The sequence below is a fragment of the Microcaecilia unicolor genome, chromosome 1, assembly GCF_901765095.1.
Source record: "Microcaecilia unicolor chromosome 1, aMicUni1.1, whole genome shotgun sequence".
Lineage (NCBI taxonomy): Eukaryota > Metazoa > Chordata > Amphibia > Gymnophiona > Siphonopidae > Microcaecilia > Microcaecilia unicolor.
This window is the reverse complement of record NC_044031.1, coordinates 383,837,136-383,856,033: the sequence shown is the minus strand read 5'-3', so window position 1 is coordinate 383,856,033 and position 18,898 is coordinate 383,837,136. Positions and strand designations below refer to the sequence as shown.

The following is an 18,898-nucleotide window of genomic DNA, read 5'->3' as shown; positions in this document are numbered from 1 at the left end:
GGCACTATATTGGAATATAGGGCAGACTAGGTGTGCTTATAATTATACTTGGAGATTTTCAGTGATTGAGAAAACGTATCCACCCTCTAGGAAGTGTCCTTGACCTCACGGTGACACTCTACTTGGGTGAGTTATTGCTCTGAGAATTTCTCCTACTCACAAAATTTTAATTTATTTATATTTATTTACTTTGTGTAGTTGGCCCTTTTTCATGCCCTTCTTGATTTGAAAAAACCCTGGTTTGGTTGTTGTTTCACTGACCATACCTTAAGCAGACCCATGTGTATCAAGAGACTGGTAATGAAAGCATCAGACTGAAATGCTGAATTGTTGAAGGCTTTCTCCATCACTGCATCTAGAACAGAAAGAATATACCTACTCAAACAGGAATTATAAATCCAACACAAATGTTATATGTGGTTGGCTAAAGTATTCTAAGGACTTTGATGGTATTCTTACCAGTTTAAGAACACTAGATATGTTGCAAGAGAAAACAGTTTTCACAAAACTACTATACACTTTATTAGGACCCTTAGGGGTGTAGTTACCAACACAGGCTACCATTAAGACGTGTTATTCTACCACTAACTTGTGCTATTCCAGCACAAGTTCCATTTTATGTAATGAGATCTAGTTACTAATAACCAAGATTAAGAGTAAAATAATCCATCGTAATGGTAGCCCATGTGGATAGCCCCTCCACCACACTTTAGTGTTTACATATGCTATTAAATACCATGCACTAAAGGCTGAGATTGATCAAGTGCTGTATACTTTACTCAATGTCTGTGTACCCAATGTAGAGCAGGGGACTTTTTTTTTTAACGTTAAATTTTTATTGATTATATGAAAAATTTACAGACATTATATGCTCATTACAACTAAGCATAATTGATCTCACAAACTTGTATTGAAAAAGCTAGAGTTATTCAACCACCCCTCCCTTAAAAATTATCCCTCCCCCCTACCCCAACCCAACCCCATTAAATTCCTCCTTGGGAATGTTGAGTTAGAACCGCAACTCGTGTCCGCAGGTCAGATGTCGGATCGTAAGAGCAGGGGGCTTTTTATCAGGATGTGGATATTTTGCTGTGGGACAAAGTGGAGGGCCATCTTGTTATCGGAGGGGATTTTAATTTAATGATGAGCCCCACTCTGGATAATTCCACAGGTGGGGTGGGCTATGGTAAAGCAGACAGAAAGAAACCTTTGGACCTGTTTTCCACCTGGGAATTGGTATAGCCCTGGAGACATCTTTTTTCCCAACACTAGGGATTGTACCTATTACTCAGGGGTCCATAATACTTATTCAAGTGTATCGGGGAGTTAATTAAATCTCTCATAGATTCTGTGTGGGATGCAGGTATTGAGCTTCGGGTACGGACTAATCACTCCCCCATGTGTATTAAGATGCACTGCGGATTATCGCTACAGGTGCAACGATTTTTGGCGGTTCCAGGAGAGCATCCTTTTAGACCCCAAGAATGTTACCCAGTTAGAGACTGACCTGTGGAAGTACTTTCAATTTAATGCCCCACATACTTTGGGAGGGTATGAAAGCAATAATGTGAGGTAAAAGTATTTCCCTAGCAGCCTTTTGGTATTATTAATTAATTAGATTTGTACCCCGCGCTTTCCCACACATAGCAGGTTCAATGCAGCTTACAAAGTAAATAGAATAACAAAGTTTTGAAGGAGAATGTTACAAGTTGTAGTAAACATAGTAGTAGTGGGGTTTTGAGGATATGTAAATTGAGCATGGAGAGGTAAACAAAGATAGGATGAGCAAAAGGAGAAGAGATTGGGACGGGTAAGGAGTAGGAAGGATGGAGAGGAAGAGATTGAAGAATGAGCATAAGGAGATTGTGAGACATGGTCAAAGGTATAATAATCGTCGGGGAAGGAATCATGTGGGTAGGCTTAAAAAGTTAAGTTGGGTCATTAGGGTAAGCTTTCTTGAAGAGATGGGTCTTCAACATTTTTCTGAATGGTAGATGGTCGTTGATTGTTTGGATGGATCTTGGCAGAGCGTTCCAAAGCTGGCTGCCCAAAAAGGAGAAACTGGATGCATAGGAGGTCTTGCATTTGATACCTTTGCAGTTGGGAAGGTGTAAATTGAGGTAAGTACAAGAAGACTATGATCTATTTCTGGTTGGGAGGTCGATGAGGTTATTCATGTAGTTAGGGGATTCTCCATATATGATCTTATGAATCAGAGTGTGGACGTTAAAATTTATTCTCTCTCTGATGGGGAGCCAATGATGCTTCTTTTGAAGAGGTGTTGCGCTATCGAATCTTGACTTGCCAAAGATAAGTCTGGCTGCCGTGTTTTGGGTAGTCTGAAGTTTCTTCGATTATTCAATTGTTCCAGTTAGAACAACAGCATAAAGGGGGGATGGACTCCCAGACATTCATGAGTCAGCTCACTACTGTGTGCAATGCCTTAAGGGACTTAGAGAATCTTAATGAACAGCTACAGTTTCTTCAGCAAGAATATTTTGAAACTGGCAATATGGTGGGTAGATTATTGGTGCACAAATTGAGAAAGAGACAACTTATGAATCACATAGTGAAAATTAAGGATCAGGGAGGCCGGGAGGCTTTTGTTCAGTTTTATATGGAGCTTTTATGCAACCGAGGACCAGGAAACTCTGAAGGGCATTGATGAGTATTTGGGACAACTCGATCTGTCCAGTTTAATGCCTTGGGAAGCTGCACAATTGTCCTGACCAATCTAGGAGGAGGAAATATATTGAGCGATTAAATCCTTGCCCCATGGTAAAGACCCAGGATTAGACGGGTACACTAATTAAATTTTACAAATGCTTTCAGAAACTGCTGGTGAAGCCTCTTGCTGCTGTGCTTAATAGCTTGAGAGAAGGGATGGAGATGCCCCACTCCTGCATCAGGCAGGAGTCACTCTAATTCTTAAACCTGGAAAAGATCCAGAGCAGTGTGGGTCATACCGTCCCATTTCGCTCCTGAACACAGATTATGTTTCAATCATTTTTATTAAAGTTCACACAATCAGCTGTTACATTTCACATTGCATAATTGTTTCCACAATTACTGTTGACATACCATCATATTTGTATTTTATCTTTTTATTCCCCCCCTAAACTACTCCCCTACCCCTCCCCATTCCTTATCCCCCTTCCTCCCCCAAACCCTCCCCTTCTATGTCCATTAACAAGCAGAGGCAGCGGGAGCAGCAGCATCTAGGATTAAAGGTTCAGTATCTGGCTCTGGGTTGTTGGGGTCAAAGTGTCCCAAAAGGGTGCCCATCTACATTCAAATTGTTTCCTCAGCTGGGGCTGGTTCCGCACTTCCAAATGTTCTGTATGTAAAAGCATGAGCATTTGAGTTCACCAGTATTGCAGTGATGGTGGTTTAATCCCCAGCCACTCCTGTAAAATTGCTTTTTTTGCTATCACTGTAGCTCTTTTTACAAAGTCTGCCAGTCCTTTCGGCGTGGGCTTCCTTAGCCTTGGATGTCCAAAAAAGCAGCTGTGGATCATAGTTCCATCTTCGAGACCAGAGCTCTGTTACTTGCCTTAGTACCTGAACACAGATTATAATATTTTACTAAAATATTGGCCCCGAGTCTCCAGATTTATATGCCTTGGTTGGTGCAGGATAAGCAGGCCGGTTTTATATCTGACTTTCAAACGTCTGATAATATTTGGCAGGTCCTGCATATCATTTGGCAGGAACAACAGACTTGTTTGCCTGCACTGATCCTGGGCACTGATGTCCAGAAGGATCCTGACAGAGTATCCTGGGCTTATTTGTTCCGGACACTGGCAAAATTAGAAATTACTACACAATATCTTAATTGGACAAAACTTGTGTATATGAAGCCTTTGGCTAGATTGCAAACCAATGGGACGTATACAGACAGTCTTGAATTAGTACGGAGAACAAGGCAGGGATGTGCATTATCCCTGTTCTTGTTTGTCTTGGCTATGGAGCCCTTTGCTCCGTTTGTTCAGCAGTGTGCGGACATACGGAGCATTCAGTGTGTGTGTGTGGGGGGGGGGGGGGGGTGCAGAATGCTACTGTTTGCTGATGATGTATTACTGATCCTGGCCTATCCACAACAGTCTCTAGCAGGGGTGGTGACAGCTTTGGAGGTATATGGGAAAGTACTGAGTTTCAAAACAAATAAGGACAAGTTGGAAATTTTGAATCTAACAGTGGGGGAAGGGGAGTGAGACAGGATAAAGTGGAGGTACCTCTTTAAGTGGGCCTGCCATACTTTGTGTTATTTATTTTTTATTTTATTTTTCTTACATTTGTACCCCGCGCTTTCCCACTCATAACAGGTTCTATGTGGCTTACATATTATATACAGGTACTTATTTGTACCTGGGGCAATGGAGGGTTAAGTGACTTGCCCAGAGTCACAAGGAGCTGCCTGTGCCTGCAATGGGAATCGAACCCAGTTCCCCAGGACCAAAGTCCACCACTCTAACCACTAGGCCACTCCATTAATTTAGGGGTCCAATTAACCCATTAGTGCCCAATGTTCCCATAATAATGACTTATTATGGGAACATTGGGCACTAATGGGTTAACAGGGGATCTCTTTAAGGCCAACTTCCCACCCTTCTTGAAAAATCTATGGTAGAATATGCTGACCGGTCCCGGAAGCCCTGCCTGGTCAGCGTTGAGACAGGTGGAGACACATTCGATGCACATCCACTCCCTGCAACTAAAAAAAGGCCTCTCAGCCATGCAGATCGATGCAACTCCTGACGTCAGTGATGATACAGATGCCAAGGTTTTGGACCAGGCTCCAAACATTTTCTCCCTTTCAGCCTCTTTGACCAGCTGGGTTCTTTTCTTCATATGAAGAGAAAGAACACAGCTGGAAGTGGTATGTTCAAGATCCAAACACAGTCTTTGCCAGCGATGGTCCTATTGCACTGGCTACAGCACTTAAAGCCACTGGGAATCTTCAATGACATGGAAGCAGCAGTGGCCAAATCAAACAGCTTGATGGTGACTGAAAAAGGGGCAACCAAAAGAAAAATCCAGGGCCAAATAACCAACTGGAGCTCAGGCCTAAGAGGACCCAATGAGCATGCCAAAAATAAAGAAAACTTAAAAGTGGGGAAAATCAAAAACTCTACAGAAAGGGAGTGGAACTTCTCGGAAGAAAAGACAACATCATCATCATCAGGGAAAAAACCCTGAAGGCACAAAAATTGAAAAATAATGCTCACACACCAGATGCTGTGAGGAGCACGTGACAATCACTTTCTCTCCTCACTGCGGATGAGAAGGGACTGATGGTCCTGTGCTCTCGCAGCGGTCGGGAAGGCACTCGCGCATGAGCGGTGAGTATGCTGTGCGTGCTCTTAAAGCTGTATTAGTTTGTTTAAGCTCTGCACTGGGTGACGTCGATGACTTCACCTACATGTAAGATTAAATATATCACCAAGTGGCAAGTGCTCTTGGGATGGAGATTTTTACTCCAAAACCCTGCTTGTCCTCGGAGAATGATTGATATGGGAGTTGCTATTGGTCATGTTCTGCTGCTGAGATCACACTGTATTTAAGCTCGAGATGATGCTGGTTGGAAAGAGAGAGGAGATTTTTGTCTGGACATTTTGAAGAACTTGAAGGATTGGTGTAGGACTAGCATTGTTACGATCTCTCCTGGGGCACTGCAGGACTGAAGGATGGATTGAAAGTCCTTTTTATTATCCTGTACCTACACAGAGACCAAGATTGTACTCCTACTATTCCTCTGGAGACAGAAGCAATGTTCCAGACTGGAAACAGCCATTTCTCAAGTATGAGCTCCCACTGATAGAAGCATAAGCTATTTGAGAGCAAGTGACAGTAGTCATGATAGCAGGGAGAATCACAGGGCTCTGGGGGTTAGCCCACACCAGAAAGCGATGGTGACCAAGATGGATATGCCTGCATTCGATTCACTACTACTACTACTTAACATTTCTAGAGCGCTACTAGGGTTACGCAGCGCTGTACAGTTTAACAAAGAAGGACAATCCCTGCTCAAAGGAGCTTACAATCTAAAGGACGAAATATCAAGTTGGGCAGTCTAGATTTCCTGAATAGAGGTATAGTGGTTAGGTGCGAAAGGCGACCTTGAAGAGGTGGGCTTTGAGCAAGGATTTGAAGATGGACAGGGAGGGGGCCAGGCGTATGGGCTCAGGGAGTTTATTCCAGGCATGGGGTGAGGCGAGGCAGAAAGGGCGGAGCCTGGAGTTGGCGGTGTTGGAGAAGGGTACTGAAAGGAGGGATTTGTCTTGAGAGCGGAGGTTACGGGTGGGAATGTAAGGGGAGATGAGGGTAGAGAGGTAAGGAGGGGCTGCAGATTGAGTGCATTTGTATGTTAGTAGGAGAAGCTTGAACTGTATGCGGTACCTGATCGGGAGCCAGTGAAGTGACTTAAGGAGAGGGGTGGTGGTTGTACCAATACTATGGCCACCGGCAGAACGGATCTCAGAGGTGAGTCAGTACTCTTCAGGAGGGCTGCACAGTAGCTTTAACAGCTGCATGATGGTGCTGTTGGGGCTGATTGGAGCACCATATTGGGGGGGGGGGGGGGTGCTGTGGGGGTTCTTGACTTTGGAGACATTGCTTTGAGAAACTGACTCCTTTGTTTGCAGATGTCAGCCCTCCTACAGACACTTACTGGGCTCATTTTCGAAAGAGGACGTCCATCTTTCGACATAAATCGGAAGATGGACGTCCTTCTCCCAGGGATGTCCAAATCGGTATAATCGAAACCCGATTTAGTATGTCTCAAACTGCACTCCGTCGCAAGGACAGTCAAAGCTCAAGGGCGCGTGTCGGAGGCATAGCGAAGGTGGGACTTGGACGTGCCTAACACTTGGATGACCTTGACCCATAATCGAAAAAAACAAGTACGTCCCTGACGAACACTAGGACGTTTTCACCCAGACGTGTTTTTATTACGACTAAGGCACAAAATGGCGCTCAAAATGACCAGATGACCACCGGAGAGAATCTGGGATGACCTCCCATTACTCCCTCAGTGGTCACTAACCCCCTCCCACCGTTAAAAAACATCTTTAAAAGTTTGTCGTGCCAGCCTCAGATGTCATACTCAGGTCCATGACAGCGCATGCAGGTCCCTGGAGCAGTTTTAGTGGGTACTGCAGTGCACTTCAGACAGGCGGACCCAGCCCCATACCCCCCTCTACCTGTTACATTTGTGGAGGAAACAGTGGGCTCTCCAAAACCCACCACAAACCCACTGTACCCACATATAGGTGTCCCCCTTCACCTGTAAGGGTTATGGTAGTGGTGTACAGTTGTGAGTAGTGGGTTGTTTTTTTTTTTTTTTTTGGGGGGGGGGGGGGGGGGGGGTTCAGCACACAAGGTAAGGGAGCTATGTACCTGCAAGCTATTTATGAAGTCCACTGCAGTAACCCTAGGGTGCCCGGTTGGTGTCCTGGCATGTCATGAGGATCAGTGCACTACAAATGCTGGCTCCTCCCACACCCAAATGGCTTGCCATTAGGACGTTTTTGACATGGACTTCTTTGGTTTCGAAAATTGCCGAAACAAATGTTCATGTCTAGGGACGTCCCTGACGGTATTTTTGAAACGAAATGTTTCAAAAATACGGGTTTCCCCGCCCCTGGATTTTGCCGTTTTGCAAGGATGTCCAAATTGCAACTTGGACATCCCTTTCGAAAATGCCCCTCTATGTGGCTCTATGATGTTTATTTCTGTAGGGGCTGTGGGAAGACCCTGCTCTTGAATATTTTTCCCCACCTTTTGTTTTAATGATGGTCTAATGGACCTCCTTCTCAGTCTGCCAGAGACTAGGCAGCCTAATGGAAAGAGTGCTTTTTCTTCTCTTTGCTCCTCCAGGTTGGAAGGAGCTGCTTGTGAAGAGACAGCAGGCAGATCTTTTCTCACTGCCCATGGTTGAGTGGGAAGTGACTCAGCCTCTGTTTCTAACGGGGGTCAAGAGTAGCACGGCAATCTCGGTACTGCAGGACGGGAAAATTAGGTTCTTACCTTGGTAATTTTCTTTCCTTTAGTCATAGCAGATAAAGCCATTACGTATGGGTTGTGTCCATCAACCAGCAGGGGGAGATAGAGAGCACTCAACTTTTCACAGTGCCTCATGGCCAGCCAGCTCCACTGCCTCTTCAGTATTTGAAGCTTCCAAAGCAGTATGGCAAACCGCAATGGAAATAACATGAACTTTCCTCACAGCAAACGATAGCCCCCTTAACAAGGGCATGAACTCAAAAGGAGGGAATGAACACATCCTCCTGGAGGGAATAAACTTGTCCTCCTTACTGTATAACTGGAGGGGATACACGCAACCTCCTGGAGGGAATAAACTCATCCTCCAAAACATAAATTGGAGGGAATGGACTCATCCTCCTATAAGTGAACATGAATCCTGAAGACTGTTTTCCAACTTTCTCCCAAGGAAGGAACTTCAGGAAACAAGAACAGAACCTGAAAACAGATTCACAGCATACAGACAATCATACAGGGAGGGCTCATGGCTTCATCTGCTATGACTAAAGGAAAGAAAATTACCGAGGTAAGAACCTAATTTCCCCCCCTTGTCATCAAGCAGATGAAGCCATTATATATGGGATGTAACAAAGCAATCCCTATATAGGGTGGGAACAGGTCACACCATGCGCTAGCACTTGTGCTCCAAAACGCGCATACCTCCTAGCAGCCACATCCAGCCTGTAATGTCGGGCAAAAGAGAGCTTAGAAGCCCATGTTGCTGCACTGCATATCTCTTGACGAGAGAGTGCTCCAGTTTCAGCCCAAGAGGAAGAAATTGCTCTGGTAGAATTCGCCTTAAAGGCTACAGGCGGAGACCGGCCGGCAAGCAGATAAGCTGAAAAGATAGTTTCTTTGAGCCAGCGGGCAATAGTGGCTTTAGATGCTGGAGACCCTCTGCGAGGACCTGATAGCAAAACAAACAGATGATCATAGATCCTGAAAGAGATAGTAACTCGCAGATACTGCAGCAGAGTCCTGCACACATCCAACAGGTGCAACTGCCCAAAAGATTCTGGAAACTCCTCCTTATCAAAGGAGGGCAAGAAAATAGGCTGGTTTAGGTGAAACGCTGAAACCACCTTAGGCATGAAGGAAGGCACGGTCCGAACCGTGACCCCGGACTCTGAGAATTGCAGAAATGGGTCTCTACAGGACAGCGCCTGGAGCTCTGACACCCGTCTCGCCGAAGTAATGGCCACAAGAAAAACGGCCTTTAGTGTCAAATCTTTCTCCGATGCTCGCCGAAGCGGCTCAAAAGGAGAAGCCTGCAGGGCCTTCAAAACTAGCCCCAGGTTCCAAGCTGGACAGGGTGCTCGCACAGAAGGCTGGAGCCGAAGCACCCCACTAAGAAACCGTGCCACATCTGGATGAGCAGCTAAAGACATGCCTTCAACCTTACCACGAAGGGAGGCCAGCGCTGCCACTTGCACCCTCAGGGAATTATAGGCCAAGCCTATTTGTACACCATCCTGCAAAAAGTCCAGAATCGGCGAGACAGGAGCCCGCATGGGTGTGATCGCTTTTGAAGCACACCAAGACTCAAACTGGCGCCAAATCCTGGCATAAGCCATGGAAGTGGAACGCTTGCGGGCCTGCAGGAGAGTGGAAATGACTGTGTTTGAATAGCCTTTGTCCCTCAATTGCGCCCTCTCAATCGCCATGCCATAAGACCAAAGCAGCAGGCGTCCTCCATGGCTACCGGGCTCTGTGACAACAGGTTCGGTACCAGAGGTAAAGGAAGGGGAGCCTCCACTAGCATCTGTCGGAGGTCCGCATACCAAGGCCTCCTAGGCCAATCCGGGGCGATGAGGACCACTTCTCCTGGGTGCAGCCGAATCCGCAGAAGCACGCGCCCTATCAAGGGCCACGGAGGGAACACATATAGTAGGCCCGGAGGCCAGGGCTGAGTCAAAGCATCCAACCCTGCCGAGCGAGGATCTCTCTGTCTGCTGAAGAAGCACGGGACTTTGGCATTTGAACTTGTCGCCATAAGATCCATCACGGGCTTGCCCCATTTGGCACATATCTGCAGGAATACTTCGTCTGCTAGTTCCCATTCTGCTGGATCGATCTGATGCCTGCTTAGATAATCGGCTTGCACGTTGCTCTGACCTGCAATGTGAGCTGCCGACAGAAACTGAAGATGCAGCTCGGCCTAGTGGCAAATCTGTTCGGCCTGCGCGGCCAGTGCTCTGCACTGCCGCCTTGTCGATTTATGTAGGCCACTGCTGTCGTGTTGTCCGACATCACTCTGACAGCCAATCCTTCTAGGGTCACTTGAAAGGCCAGAAGCGCCTGAAACACCGCTTTCAACTCCAGGCGGTTGATGGATCACTCCGACTCCTCGGGTGTCCATAGACCCTGGGCATGCTTCCCCTGGCAATGTACGCCCCAGCCCTTCAGGCTGGCATCTGTCACTACTAGACACCAATCGGGGAGCGCCAGCGGCATTCCTCGCCGCAGCATGCTGTCTGAGAGCCACCACTCCATGCTGAGTCGGGCCGCAGGGAACCAAGAAAGTCTGCATTGATAATCCTGAGAAACTGGAGACCATCTCTGAAGTAGGGAATACTGTAGAGGTCTCAGGTGCGCTCTCGCCCAGGGCACCACTTCCAATGTGGCTGTCATCGATCCCAGCAGCTGGACAATGTCCCAAGCTCGCAGGCGGGGCATCCTCGGGAGCAGACGGACCTGATTCTGAAGCTTGCACCGCCTTAGCTCGGGTAGGTATACATAGCCCGAGTCAGTGTCGAACCTGGCCCCCAAATGTTCTAGAGATTGCGAGGGGGTCAGGTGACTTTTGGCCATATTGACGATACAGCCTAGAGATTGAAGTACTGAGACCACTCTTGGCTGTAGCTTGATAGCTCTCTGTTACAGAGTCCGCTCTGATGAGCCAGTCGTCTAGGTACGGGTGAACCCTGATACCTTCTCGCCTGAGCAAAGCAGCTACTACCACCATTACCTTCAAAAAGGTTCAGGGAGCTGTGGCGAGGCCAAAAGGCAAGGCCCGGAACTGGAAATGTTTTCCCAACACCGCAAACCTCAGAAACCTCTGGTGCGGGGGCCAAATTGGTATGTGCAAGTAAGCTTCTTTCAGGTCTAGAGACGTGAGAAACTCTCCTGGCTGTACCGCAGCAATGACGGAGCGCAGGGTTTCCATGTGGAAATGCCGCACTCTCAGGGACTTGTTTAATTCTTTTAAGTCCAGAATAGGGCGAAAAGACCCACCTTTTCGCGGCACCACAAAGTAGATGAGTTATAAAGGCAGGGAAAGGCGAACCAATGTGCCTGCCTCCACTGAGTGGGAAAGGACAGGGAAAAGCAAGCTAATATGTCCACATCCACGGGGGCATGGGTAAGGCAGAGAAAGGGCTAACCTATGTGCCTTCAAAGTGAAGCTGCTATAGCCTTTAACACCCCGGCTAACAACTGGCAAGCCAGGAGCCACCCCCAGGCAGATTTTTGATGGAGCTCAAAGAAGCTGCAGCCACCCTGCTTGGGGAGATAGAGAATACTGAAGAGGCAGTGGAGCTGGCTGGCCATGAAGCACTGTGAAAAGTTGAGTGCTCTCTATCTCCCCCTGCTGGTTGATGGAAACAACCCATATGTAATGGCTTCATCTGCTTGATGACAAGGAACTATGTTTTAAGATTTGCTGCTGGTAAGGAGGCTGCTTTTGGGAGTGCGGCTGAAGCTGCAGCACTTACGCTTTATTTTGTCCATGCCTGTGCTGGGCCTGACAGAGTTTGCACTGAAGAAGTGATAGCTAAAAGTTTATTACAATGAGAGACCTGGTTCGACTGCTGCCAGCAAGAAATCTTTTCGTTGTTTTCCTATTTTTCTGGTTTTGTTCTGTTTTTTTTTCTTTTCTTTCTGTGGCAATTCCTTAATGAGGGAGAGAGATGCGAATGCACACATGCATAGTGTAGGGACCCCTGCACAGGCTCAGAGAAGACTTCTCCGAGCTGGAGAAGAGCTCTGGCACACCAGCTCTGTCGATGTCACCATGGACCTTGTCTGTAGAGACATGTTTCAATAATAGCAAAATGCATCAAGCATATCTGACATAATCATGTCATAAATCAATGGACTCTTCTTCCATGTGGAATGTGAATTAACATGCACAATTAAATTCAAAAGTTGTTAACCTGGGTGGAGTATAAGTTCTATAAGCAATACAATTAATGAAGACTCATAGAGGTGCATAAAGGGGCATGTGGACTTCTGTTGCACATTGTGGGCCCCAAAGATGTCACCATATAGGATGGAGCTCACTGTCCCATGGTGGATAAATAACCAGCAAATACTTCAAATAATTCAAGCCATACAGCAAGTATAACATGTATTACTATGGCATATTTACAATTGATAATTACTCAATTGCACACATAATAAACAAATCATAAAAATCTTAACATGGATGCTGGAACTGAAGAAAACTAGAATTTAAGTGTTTCTCCTCTAAACCTCATTCCTTACTATTCTAGAAACTGGTCATTTTGTGAAGCAAGGGTCTAGTAGTTGTACCTGTCCTGGATAAAACTGGATTCTTAGGTTATGATCTGTTTAATAATCAGCAAATGAAAATGTGAGGCAACAACGGACGAGGATTCCCAGGGTGTAGTGCTGATTCACTAAACAAATCATAACCCAAGAATCCAGTTTTCTCCAGGACAGGTACAACTATTAGAACTTTGCTTCACAAAATGACTTGTAAAACAAACACAAAATCGATACTTTCACTAGAAGTGTTTACCCAACCAATACCTTCTCATTTTCTTGATTCCAGGCACTGCTGATAAGGGAGATCCTTTACTTATTACTTATGTTTACTATCAACATAAACAAAATGTACAGATATTTTATTTTTAAAAAAATTCAACAAATTATAGTGGTATAAGTTACCTGCTGTTTCCTCAATTGCTGTTTTCACTGCGTTATCATCTCTGAACACTGATGAGACCTGTAGAAATGCCTGGACTACCTTTTCTGTATCCAACACATCCACCTGAAAGATGACCAGAGCCATTCAAATGTTAATGCAGTACAAGGATATGGGAAATGTACAATGACCAAAAAATCTCATGTGATGTCAGTAGAATTAATGAAGACTGCTTGGTTATGTTTGGTAGCCCCAGCCACAGTATTCCATTAGAGTGGCACCATGTCTATAATCTAATATAATAATTCGCACCTCCAACGTTCTGAAGCTGACTCCGTGGCAGTGAAGCCATGTAATGTTCGTAGGGTTCGTAATTGCCCCACCCGCGAGGGGACTCTGTATAGTTGCCAGGGAAAAAAACGCGATGTCAGAAGGAGAAGGGACCAACCACAGGCCTCACACTCACTCTCAGTGCCCCGCCCTCGGAGGGAAGGGAAGGCTGCATATAATATTCACCCACCAGAAGTTCGTTCCCTCCCTCCGAGTTCCAGGGTCGTCGTCCGTCCCCCCCTCCCAATTCCAGGGTCCCCCTCCATCCCAGTTCCAGGGTCGTCGTCCCTCCCTGCTTCCCTTCCAGTTCCAGGCCCCCTCCCTCCGAATTTTAAAAGTCATCCTGACTTATCTCGCGCGGTAAAAAACATGCAGGCTCAGCACTTACTTCAGTTTTCCCTTCTCTGTCTCTCAGCTCTGGTCCCACCCTCATTTTCTGTTTCTGCAAGGGCGGGACCAGAGCTGAGAGACAGAGAAGGGAAAACTGAACTAAGTGCTGAGCCTGCACGCTTTTTACCACTGTTGCCGGCCGCCGTAACCCCGACGAGGTAAGTCAGGATGACTTTTTAAATTCGGAGGGAGGGGGCCTGGAACTGGGATGGAGGGGGGGCGATGACCCTGAAACTCGGAGGGAGGGAGAGAGAGGGGGGAGGACCCTGGAACTGGGAGGGAGAGAGAGGGGGGAGGACCCTGGAACTGGGAGGGAGGGAGAGGGGGGGAGGACCCTGGAACTGGGAGGGAGGGAGGGAGGGGAGACGCTGGAACTTCCCTTAAAAACATTAATGGCAGAAGGTGATTACCTTGCTAGAGCCGTTTCATTTCAATGAGAAACGGGCTTTTTTTTTTACTAGTAATAATAATAAAACTATATTGGGAGATCATGTGATGAGCCGAGGAGTGCAGACATGAGAGCACTTCTCCAGGACCCTCACACCCAGCCACATCCAGCAACTTTTCCGGACCCTAAAAGCACTATTGATTAGCAAACAAGCTCTATATTATATGGACCGGTACTCACTAAAGTCTGTAATGACCTGTTCCTTGCCAAATCCAAAGGTCACTACTCCATCCTCATCCTCCTCGACCTATTGGCCGCTTTTGACACTGTCAATTATAATTTACTTCTTGCTGCACTATCCTCATTTGGGTTCCAGGGCTCCGTCCTCTCCTGGTTCTCCTCTTCTCTCCCACCGTACCTTCAGAGTACATTCTCATGGATCTTCCTCCACCCCCATCCCGCTCTCTGTTGGAGTTCCTCAGGGATCTGTCCTTGGACCCCTTCTTTTTTCAATCTACACCTCTTCCCTGGGCTCATTGATCTCATCTCATGGTTTCCAATACCATCTATATGCTGACGACACCCAACTTTACCTCTCCACACCAGAAATCACTACGGAAACCCAGGCCAAAGTATCAGCCTGCTTATCCGACATTGCTGCCTGGATGTCCAACCGCCACCTGAAACTGAACATGGCCAAGACCGAGCTCATTGTCTTTCCACCCAAACCCACTTCTCCTCTCCCTCCACTCTCTATTTCAGTCGACAACACCCTCATCCTCCCTATCTCATCTGCCCGCAACATCGGAGTCATCTTCGACTCCTCCCTCTCCTTCTCTGCCCACATCCAGCAGACCTGTCGCTTCTTTCTCTATAACATCAGCAAAATTCGCCCCTTCCTCTCCGAGCACACCACCCAAACTCTCATCCACTCTCTCATCACCTCTCGCCTTGACTACTGCAACCTACTCCTCACTGGCCTCCCACTTAACCATCTATCCCCCCTTCAATCCGTTCAGAACTCTGCTGCCCGTCTTATCTTCCGCCTAGACCGATATGCTCATATCACCCCTCTCCTCAAGTCACTTCACTGGCTTCCGATCAGGTACCGCATACAGTTCAAGCTTCTCCTACTAACCTACAAATGCACTTAATCTGCAGTCCCTCATTACCTCTCTACCCTCATCTCCCCTTACGCTCCTACCCGTAACCTCTGCTCACAGGACAAATCCCTCCTCTCAGTACCCTTCTCCACCACCACCAACTCCAGGCTCCACCCTTTCTGCCTCGCCTCACCCTATGCGTGGAATAAACTCCCTGAGCCCATATGCCAAGCCCCCTCCCTGCCCAACTTCAAATCCTTGCTCAAAGCCCACCTCTTCAATGTCACTTTCGGCACCTAACCATTGTACCACTATCCAGGAAATCTAGACTGCCCCCAATTTGATTGACTGCACTTTTTTGTCCTTTAGATTGTAAGCTCCTTTGAGCAGGGACTGTCCTTCTTTGTTACATTGTACAGCGCTGCGTAACCCTGGTAGCGCTTTAGAAATGTTAAATAGTAGTAGTAGTAGTAGTATTGATTAGCAAACAAGCTCTATATTCTATGGACCTATTTGTAATAAGAACCGGAAAGGCGATGCCCGGAAAATCAAATAAGAAAGAGCCGGAGAAAGTAAGAACCGCTAGTGAAACAAGGTGCCGAGTCCGACCGCGGCGACTCCGCTTTTCACATTGCCGCAGTTGCATCAGTTAACGGAGGCGGAAAGAAATGCAATAGAGCCACAATTGCAGCACCTATCTGAACAGATTGCGAGTCTTGCACCTTGCAGAATGGGGGAGTTAGAGAAACGAATGTCAGCAGTAGAGGACATGGAGGTGGATACAACAGCACAAATAAAGCAACTCCACAAAACAGTATCGGACCATGCACAACAGCTCGATGATCTGGAAAATCGCTCGTGCAGATCCAACCTCAGAATTGTTGGGATCCCTGAGACACTTCCCGAGCAATCATTAACAGCAATACTAGAGAGATGGCTGAAAGCAGAATTTGCCCTTTCAGACAGTGCGGGACCCTTGTGCCTGGAGCGAGCATGTAAGGTAGGCCGTAAGCAGCCCGAGGGAAACAGGCCCTGGCGCTGTCGTCACTAAAGTTTTCAACTATGTACATAAGATTGAAATACTTCGAGGATTCAGACTAAAAAGAGAATCTGTTTTATGATGGAGCACCTATCACGATCTTTCAGGATTACTCTGTGGCACTACAAGAGCGGCGGCGCCTTTTTGGCCCGATATTACTATTACTACTATTTAACATTTCTACAGCGCTACCAGGGTTGCGCAGCGCTGTACAATTAACAAAGAAGGACAGTCCCTGGCTGAAAATCAGAAGCAGTTTATGTTAATTTATCCAGCGCAATTAAAAATTCACTATGAAGGCAGCTGGCGCTCTTTTGGGACACCGAGCGAAGCACAGAAATTTATTACTGGAAACTTACAACTATTGAAAGAGGCCACTTGACTACCAATATAGTTTTCAATTGGATAGGGTCATAACTATCAGCTGGTTGATTGCTAAAAGGACTGTCCCCTGAAACGGAGGAGTATTTGGATCTGGAGATGTAATGTGGATGTGTGAGAGTGGCGGGATGTGGCTGGGTGGAGGGGGGGGGGGTTCCAAATCATCCTTTAAAATCTGAATCTTCCTCTAATGGAGAGGGGGAGATGTTTGGAGTATGCAGTAGGGGTTGGGTACATTATTGGGGGTAAGGAGGGTGGGGAGTGGTTTGGAAGGGAGGGCGGGAGAATGAAAGTTACATGAATGTTGATGAAGATTTGGTATTGTCAGTAAGTAGTATACATATGTAGTTTGCACATCGCCACACAAACGAAAGTTATGTGTATCAATGTGATGATTATTTGGCGGGGGGCGGGGAGAGGCAGGGCGCCTGGGGTATTTTTTTTTTTGGGGGGTGGGGGGGGGGGGGGTTAAAGATATTCTTAGGAATATGTGCTTGCATTGCTCCCCGAAATGGTAAAAAAGTCGACTACAATTCTTAGTTGGAATGTGGTGGGCATAACAAAGCCAGTGAAGTGGGCAAAAATTCTGTCTGCGTTACAAAGACAAAAAGCAGACATTGAATGTTTACAGACCAAGCATCAGAAGTTACAGGGAGGGTGGGTAGGAGAGGTTTGTTCAGCCTCTCCCCCAGGGCTTAAGGGAGGAGTAGCGATATTGATTAGAAAAGGGTTGGTGTGTAAGGCAAAAATATTAGCAAAGGTAGGAAACTATATTCTCATACATATTTGGCTACACAACAAGGAATTTCTAATACTAAACCTTTATGTACCAAATAGGTATGATCCTGCATATTATCATGCATTGATACAACTTTGTGCACCCTATCCGACACTCAAACTAATGGTACTGGAGGATTTTAACCTGGTCTTAGAGCCAACTATTGATTGCTCAGTCTCTAGAACAGCCCTTGCCTCTTTCATGTGATCCCTAAATCTTGTAGATGCCTGGCGCTCACTGCATCCGGGAGAGCGAGATTTCACACATTTGTCAAGGGCACATGGTACTTTGTCAAGAATCGATTATATATTAGTAGATAAAGCTCTTTTTCCTTGGGTGCAAAAGTCACATATAGGCCCTGAGGAGGTGTCCGACCACGCGATGGTGTGGGTGGATATAAAAGCCCCAGAGTACTATCAAGCCAGCATGGGCTGGAGGTTCCCAGCCTACTTATATCAAAATGCTGACTTTGCGAAATATCTAGGCCAAAAGTGGAGTGACTTTCTAGGTTATAATGAACAACATTTGAATCAGCCATGCCTTTTCTGGTTAACGGCTAAAGCCGTGTTGAGGGGCGATATAATAGCTTATGTTCAAGCCCGAAATAAAAAGATTTCAGGAGCCATTCTACAATTAGAACTAAAATTCGATATATTCAGAAACCAGGCCCCGATACCAGGGAGCAGCTACAAGCCACGCAAGTAGCACTGAACTCGTTGCTCCATGAGCATGCGACACGCTCCCTTAAATATCGTAAATATAGGTTGCAGAGGTTTGGAAATAGAACAGGACCTTTACTAGCATGGCTTGTTAAGTCATGGGGATCGTGCAAAGCGAGAACTGCTATAAAGGATAAGAATGGGAACATGTGTAATAAAAGTAAAGAGATAGCAGAGATCTTTGTGCGGCACTTTGTCACCTTATATGAGGCTGATCAGACTGCGAGTTTACCTGCATTAGGTAGCTATTTAGCCAAAGTGGGAATCCCAAAGTTGTCACCTCAAGAGATTCAGACATCACCTTCGGCAAGTTTAACCAAATGGATTACTGATACATATGGGCAGAGGCTGCAGAATTGAAAATCCCAGCAATAACAATGCCTTTGAGTACTCAGACATTCCTCCTCTGTATACTCACTCTTCCTCTCCAGATTCAGAGGAAAGGAGACCAGCTCCCTGCCACTCCCCTTGTTGCGGCTTCAAAAGATCAGGCGCAGAACCCAGCATTATCTGGGGTGTCGCCAGCTCCTTCACCTATTTTTAGTCATACCTTCAGCCAATGCCTCCATAAGCAAAGTGTTCAGGTTCAGAGTCCTTTGCACCAGTACCCGGTCCCAACGCGAGATGGCATTGCCTATCCCCTACACCCATATCCTGTTTACCCCTCAAGATATCCAGGCCTAGCAACAGACTACCCAAAAGTTTAGAGGGGACCCAGAAGCTGTCTGCAGAAAATTCCAGATTATTAACACCCATAACCCCATATGGATGGACATGAATCAGTTATTGGATCCACTGCTGAGTTCTGCTGAGAAACTAGAAATAAATCAAAGTAATCA

At 46.5% G+C, this 18,898-nt stretch overlaps 1 protein-coding gene across 5 annotated transcripts in view; it reads right to left on the bottom strand.

Annotated features, from left to right (window-relative positions):
* RANGAP1 (Ran GTPase activating protein 1) overlaps positions 1–18,898 on the bottom strand; it is a 179,960-nt gene that overhangs the window by 33,863 nt on the left and 127,199 nt on the right. For all 5 annotated transcript variants that reach the window (XM_030210516.1, XM_030210500.1, XM_030210526.1 and 2 more), the window contains 2 exons: positions 12,955–13,057; positions 267–355 (listed from right to left, as the gene is read on the bottom strand). In XM_030210516.1, the coding sequence (XP_030066376.1) occupies positions 267–355; positions 12,955–13,057 (192 nt within the window). The remainder of the gene's footprint in view (positions 1–266; positions 356–12,954; positions 13,058–18,898) is intronic.